The following is a 7,936-nucleotide window of genomic DNA, read 5'->3' on the forward strand; positions in this document are numbered from 1 at the left end:
ATAATTTCATAATCAAGGATTTGAATATGGAGATATTCTCACTGAATCCTACTTTAAGAAGAAGAGGGTAAGCTAATCCAAGAATAAAGCTACTAAATAATATGGAGAATACCTCCAAATGCGTATTGCAGAAAATAGCGCACTTACCTGTATAGAGTATTTTATCAAACTTCTGCTCCAGTAGTGCGGTAGTTACAGGAACAGATCCCTCAACAACTTTAATACAAGAAGCATCAACATAATTCGGCAGTACACTAGAAAAGAAAGATGATGTGGATGGAGAAATTTCTGATGGTTTCAGAACAACAGCGTTACCCGCTGCAATAGCTCCTATGACTGGATCAATAGAAAGCACTGGAAAGGAGGTAAATCAATCAAACAAGTTCAGTATGGTAACAATATAACAAGTGAATTGCTGATCAATTTAAATAAAATCTTCTAAGAAAGAGTTTTTTTCTCCAAGGAAAAAAATTGACTGCATTATTGATATATATTCTATTGCTTCCAACGCAATTAGAATAGGATCTTTAGCTTGCAAAGGTAATTTTTTCAGCCGTCTTAGAACAGAATCTATGTTATTGTAATTTATACGTAATTTATACGCATATTTCTCTAATAGTGTAAATTTACTATTGCATTACCACAGTGGGTGTAGGTCATATAACAATACCATTATAAATGTTGTCCAGTGAGATAGATAGCTTGGAAATCTACTCCAGAGATATGAAGCAAAAGTTAAAACAGAAACATACAAAACAAAAAATCACAGAAAATACAAAGAACATCCTCGAAAAACCCAAAAATGGAAAAACAACACTGTTCTACACCACACCAAGAAATTCACTATGAAAAACAAAAAGAAAAGTACAAATTACACCACACTCTAGCCTTTCCACGGTTTGGAACTCAAGAACGCTACTCTTCTTCCTTACACAAAACTTTGAAATCCAACACTTCAATGAGCAAACAGACAAACTTCCACAGCGAAACCGAAGGCTTAAAGTTCCAAACTCCCAAAAACAGTTAATGGTGTCGGGTGCCACCCACAAGCACCTGGTTTCTAGGTGCTCAAATTCAGGATCGGTCCGAGTGTCTTGTGCCTCTCCTAGGTGTCGGTTCTATGTTCCAGAAGCATGTTGTTGGGCGCCGCTTATGCCCCCCACTGGAGTTAGGCACCACTCCAGCCACCGGGAAGCCCAAACTTTCCACAATCAAGCTTCATAAATAACAATCTCCAACTTGGAGACTAATTATAATCAATTCCTATCCAAATATGTATCATCTTCATAGTGATGTACTGTAGTGTGGCTTAGCCCCAATCTAAACCTTCCTAAACTCCAACTGAAGTCAAGCATAACTATAATTTCTCAATTTTAGCAGTCTTAGTCAAACATATCTGCAGGATTTTATACCGTGTGTATTTTCTCCAAAGATAATTGGTCACCTTCTAGGAGTGAACAAATGAAAAGATACCTCAGTTGAATGTGTTTCATCTTAATATGAAATGCGACATTCATTGCTAGATGAATGACACCCATACTATCATTATGAAATTTTTCATTCCCTTGCTCTTTGCCTGATTCTGTCATAAAGCTCTACAACCAAATCGTTTTCTTGCTAGCCTCCATGATAACAATATATTCAACTTATGTAGTTCATAGTCCAACAATCTACTGTAACATGGAAATATAACTCATTGTTGTGGTCTCCAAAATGAAGATGTATAATGTTGTACTTATGCTACCATCAATATCTCCTGCCAAATTTAAATCTATATATTCTTGTACATCAATCCCTGTACTTCTAAAATAAAGTATTTTGTTAACTGTTCCTCTAAAGTATCTGAAAATCCACTTCAACTCTTCCCAATGATGTTTCCATGTATTACTCATATACCTATTGATCACTCCAACTGCATGTGTAAACCTAGTATTGTACATATCATCACATACATCAAACTTCCAACAGTTGAAACATAAAAGATTATTTTCATATGTACTTGCTAAGCTTCAGATTTAGGTGATTGTTCCTTAGATAGTCTAAAGTGACTGGCTAAGGGAGTGCAAACTAGTTTTACCTCACTCAGTTTGAATCTGTGTAAGAAATTCTCAACATATTCTTTCTGAAACAGCTTCAATATATCTGAACTTCTGTCCCTGTTGATTCTCATACAGATGATTATCTTTTTTGGACATAAATCCTTTATTTCAAACTCTATTAGATAATTACTCTTTCAAGTCCCTGATCATCTCTATATTTGCTCCTACAATCAGCATATCATCTACAAACAAAAAAAAACACAATATAACAATTATCAAACTGTTTAATGAAGCAAAAATGATCTGCTTGACACTTTTTGTACCCACTATCTGACATAAATCTGTCAAATCTCTTGCACCATAATCTTGGTGTCTACTTTAAATCATAAAGACTCTTCTTCAGTCCACAGACCATATATTCTTTTCCTAAAACTTCATATCTTTGTAGTTGTACCATATACAATTCTTCTAAATCACCAAATAAGAATGTTGTACTTACATCCATCTACTCCAAAACTAAATTTTCCTCCTTTGCTAAGGAGTTGTCTGGTAGGCAAAAAAAGTAATCTAATGTAAAATAAATACAAAGCAGTTGTAATGTATTTTATTTGAAATACTTTGGAGTTATTTGGTTCATTGTAAAATAAACGGGCAACTATTTTTTTAATTGGTTTGAAGTAAAATGAAAATAAATATGTCAATATAAAATTAACATTTGGAGGCGGCAATCGGTAGCCGGCAGCTGACGGTCTACGAGCCACAGGGGAGCCACAAGCAGCTGGCAGGGGCCGTCGTAGCCTGCCCAGGCCGGCCGGCCAACCATCGCAGTCAGGGACGTCAGGCTATAGCTAGCAGGCGGAGAGCAACGGGCGGCAGGCGGAGGGCGGCGGACGGCGACGGTAGTAGAGATGAGGATGACTATGAGGACTGCGATGCCAGCGAGGATGGTGACGAGGACGATAGTGGTGGCGGGATGGCGGCGGGCCGTGGTGAAGGCAACAGGCGGCAGTGGAGGGGACGACAAGCTGACTGCGATGCTCACATAAGCAGTGTGTTTTAAATTCTAGACCAAATCGGTCAAAAACCAAATTCAGGGAAAATGAATGAAGGGCTGAATTTCAAATGCAATATTATTTAACATTGGATTTAAATTACTTCGGAATAAACAACTATATTTTAAATATTTATGAATTTGGCATACAATAAACCCCTAATTTATCCAGCCAAATAGTCACTAAGTTCAGCATTACTCTAGTGGTTGTCATCTTAACTACAGAGGAAAATATACCAATATAGCCAACTCCTTCCTTTTGCTAAAATCCATTCATAATGTCTCTTATTGTAGTGTTTTCTATCATTTGATTCTTCTTTCAGCCTAAAAATCCACTTGTTATGTAGTGCATTTTGTGTCATCTGGTAATTATGTCAATTCTCATATCTGATTTGACATTACTGACCGCACCTCGTCATCCATGACAAACTCCCACACTTTTGAGTCTTCAGCTTCATCATAGCACTCTGATTCGCTGCTCAATTAGTAATAAATCGAACAAAGAAACAGAATACATCTGCATCGGTTGTGTGATTTTGTTGGACCTCATGACTTCCGTAGCAGTTGTCTGAGGAATTTCATGTATTTCATTGGAATGAGCATTTTTTCCTTTCTCCATCTTCCCGGTCACCATTATCTTCTACTCAGTATATTTGGCGGAGTCTTCAAAAGTAAGTGATGAACAATCCGAAGTTTTGTTTCTATTCTTGTAGATCTTCATTTCATTGAAAGTAACATCTCTGTTCCTAATAAAATTCTGATTCTAATAGTCCCAAAATCTATAACGAAATTCATATGAGACATATCCAATAAAAGAGCACTTGATATAATTTAAATCAGCTTACTCCTGAATCTTGCATCAATATGAACATATAATGAACAAACAAATACTTTCAGGTGAGATAGAGTTACTTTTTTGTCGCTCTAAGCTACTTCTGGCAAGCTTCGCTGCTCAGATAGTAATAAATCGTACAAAGAAAGAGAATACATCTATATCGGTTGTGTGATTTTGTTGGACCTCATGACTTCCGTAGCAGTTGTCTGAGGAATTTCATGTATTTCATTGGAATGAGCATTTTTTCCTTTCTCCATCTTCCCGGTCACCATTATCTTCTATCTCAATACATTTGGCGGAGTCTTCAAAAGTAAGTGATGAACAATCCGAAGTTTTGTTTCTATTCTTGTAGATCTTCATTTCATTGAAAGTAACATCTCTGCTCCTATTAAAATTCTGATTCTAATAGTCCCAAAATCTATAATGAAATTCATATTAGACATATCCAATAAAAGAGCACTTGATATAACTTAAATCAACTTACTCCTAAATCTTGCATCAATATGAACATATAATGAAATACTTTCAGGTGAGATAGAGTTATTTTTGTCGCTCTAAGCTACTTCAGGTGAGCTTTTATTCAAAAATATAGACAGACCACGATTTATTAGATAAACTGTAATATTTAGTTCTTCAACCAAAATTATTCTGGCAAGCCTACATGCAGTCTTATGCTCTCAAAATGCTATATGATGGTTTTATTCATGCGCTCAATAACACTATTTTTTTATGATGTCCTCTGAACAGTGTACTCATGTATAATTCCCCTTAAAGCACAATAGCTTATAAACCTCTAAACACAGTACTCGTCATTATTATCTGATCTGAGATACTTTAACCTCAAACATATCTAAATCATGACATTTCAATTCTTAAACATATCAAATATATTACATGTATGTTTCAAGTACACCCATATATTTCTCGTGTGATCATCAATGAAAGTGACAAAATATCGAAAACTTCTAATAGAACGAACTGAAGTAGAACCCCATAAATCAATATGCACTAACTCCAGCTTTTAGACATCAACTTTGACACACTTTTAAGGAACTTATCTTATTTGTTTGTCATATACACAATCTTCACAAAAAATTAAATTTATAGAATTTAAACCATGAAGTTTGTTCCTAAAAAGGAGAGACTTCATAGATTCTCACTCATATGGCCTAAGTCTGCAATGTCAAAGACATGCATCAAACTTTGTTCCAACAACTCTAGTGGATTCAGACATCCCATTGATCAGGTAAAGGGTGCATTCATTGTTTCCTCGACCTATCATCAATGCTCATTTGGCAAACTTCGACGAATCATTTGTGAAAGTAGTTACATACCCTGCCTTTGCAAGTTGACAACAAAAATCAATTTTCTCTTCAAGCATGGAACATGTCTAACACTTAGCTTTCAAACTAATATATGTGGCAACCTAATATCAACATCATCCTTTCGTACAATATTACAAGCATTATTATATCTCAAATACACTTCTAGATCACGTAAAGTGTAATTTTTGAATATTTCTTGGTCCAGGCAAGTATGAAAAGAGACACCTGAATCTACTATCCATGATTCAGTACTATTTAGAGATAAAATAAAAGAAACACATTGGATTTCATCTATGGAAATATTTTTAGAGAGTTTTCTATTTAGACCTCCACTACCAGCCTTCTTTGGAGCTTTGCGGTCTTTCTTAAAGTGAGATGTCTTCCCGTAGTTCCAACATTCACATTTACTTTTGCCTTTCCCTAAACTGAACTTTCCACTCCTAGACTTGGATTTCCTCTCCTTTTCTCTATCAAGATTCCTTCCTCTAGTATCAACATTCAAAGCATAATTTAAATTTTCACCGATAGCCTTCTTGCAAATTTATTCATTTAGTACTAACACACAATATCATCAAAGTTTAATTTGATGTACTTGAAGAGTTACCACAATGACTAGTCTACCTCAGCTATCTAGCAATGAAGATAAGAGTAATAGGATTCTAACCACATCATCAAACTTAATGTCAACATAACACAGCTGGTTAGTCACAATGTTGATGTTATTCAAGTGTTAAATCAATGAGCTATCATCCACCATCTCCATATTAAATAAACTATTCATCAGAATAATTTTGTTTAAAGCTAAAGGATTCTCATTCATTCTTGTTAGTACAGTCATAAGATCAATAATAGTCTTCTCATTAACAATATTGAAAGTCGGATCAAACTTAGTGTTATTCGATCAAAAACTTCTCATTCTTTCAAAGTCATTGATTCGAGCTTTTTGGTGATTCCATTCAATTACAAATACATTTCTTTTTTGATATAATAAATCTACATTTTGCATTTTTCAGAAAGCAAAGTTCGAACCATTAAACTTGCCCACCTTGTACCTCACTTTGCCGGTCATTGCTTCAACTCGAACAAAAGATTTTTAGAAAACTCCGCTTTGATACCACTTGTTGTGCAGTGATATAGATAGTGTGGAAACCAATTTGAGAGATCAAAAGCAGAACTTTGAACAAAGCACACAAAAAAACATTGAAAATACAAAGAACACGAAAATTTAACGTGAAAGAAACCAAAAAATTAAAAAAAAAATCATGGAGCCACACCACACTAAAAAATTGACAATAAAAATTGAGAAGAATTTTATAAATTGCACCACACTCAAGTCTCTCCACACTTTGGAACTCAAGAACACTCTTCTTCCTCACAAAGAAAAAATTTGAAATCCAACCCTTCGACACGAGCAAACAGACACAGCCTTTTGCAGCAAAACCGAAGACTTAAAGTCCTGACCTACCAAAAATAGTTGTTGGCACCGAGGCGCCCCCTCCGAGGGTTGGGTTTCCAAAATCTCAGGTTTGCGATCGACTGAGTGCAACTGCGCCCCTTCTGGATGCCCCAATTCCTTGCTCTCTATTTCGAAAGCACGTTGTTGGGCACTTAGGCGCCCTCACTAGGGCATCACTCCAAGCACTGAGACGCCCTAACTTTGCATAATCAAGCTTCACATATAACAATAAATCCTTTGTAACTAACTATATAAGTGACTTTCATACTTATGCCTCCCCATACAGTAAATTAAACTTAGCCTATTTGTAACTCCTATCTCTCCTATAGTGATGTAATCTTTAATCCCGGCTGAGAGAAAACAAGATAATACCATTCACAATTGGCTCTGAGTTTAAAACCTCTTGAGTAGCAAGGGTAAAATACATTGTTAGTGTTATTTCGAACATAGTGATGACAAAATAAGGGTTGCAAGAATGTTATTTTGAGGCCATGTGGATGGAAAAGTAGAGTTGTCTATCGTAGTTGGAGCTAGGGAAGTAGGATAGAGATCTTTGGAGAAGGAGAACCATTTTCTTAGAAATCACAAAGAACTATGATAATGTGAAGAAAGGCTTATAGGTTTGGACAAGCTTTTACCACTGATACATCATTAACAAATTATCATCATCCAGCACGAATCTCGAAGTATGACAGACCTTGAGACAATATTTTGAGCACAAATATTCAAATCTTGATAGAAAGTCATCCAGAGCTCCAATTTCAGCAAATTTATAGTCAAACTGACCGACTCGATAAGACGGACCTAATGATATCAAAGGTAGTCCAAACCGAGTCAAATCAAGCCCATATCAAGTGATTAAACCACTACTGAAGGATTTCCGGAGGCATTTAAAAGGTCAAACGGATGCTGATTCTAGCGAGTTTATAGTTGAATCGAGCGTCTCGAAAAGACGAATCCAACGAGCCCATGATTGCTCAATTCTGACATTGTTAAGGCACTCAAATGTCCATCAAACGCTATATGATCAAGGGAAACTCTCCGAGCCGTCCGATTAAAATAGTTCATATTCCTGCATTAATTGCACTCAAAACTCTATAAATAGAGTCTCACCCCTCACATGAAAGAAGGGAGGCTTAAGAGAGAACTTGAGGCTTTGAGAAGGAGCTCAAGTCCAAGATCATCCTCGCCGTCGTCGATCGTCGTCGACCACCACTGACCGTCGACAAC

General features: G+C 36.1%; 1 protein-coding gene across 1 annotated transcript in view; it reads right to left on the minus strand.

Moving 5' to 3' along the window:
- The window catches only part of LOC110033634 (aldehyde dehydrogenase family 3 member H1-like), a 28,765-nt gene that overhangs the window by 3,404 nt on the left and 17,425 nt on the right, over positions 1-7,936 (minus strand). The window contains exon 4 of the mRNA XM_020737678.1: positions 148-354. Coding sequence (XP_020593337.1) covers positions 148-354 — 207 coding nt within the window. The remainder of the gene's footprint in view (positions 1-147; positions 355-7,936) is intronic.

The sequence above is a fragment of the Phalaenopsis equestris genome, unplaced genomic scaffold (genome assembly GCF_001263595.1).
Source record: "Phalaenopsis equestris unplaced genomic scaffold, ASM126359v1 Scaffold001241, whole genome shotgun sequence".
NCBI classification, from domain to species: domain Eukaryota; kingdom Viridiplantae; phylum Streptophyta; class Magnoliopsida; order Asparagales; family Orchidaceae; genus Phalaenopsis; species Phalaenopsis equestris.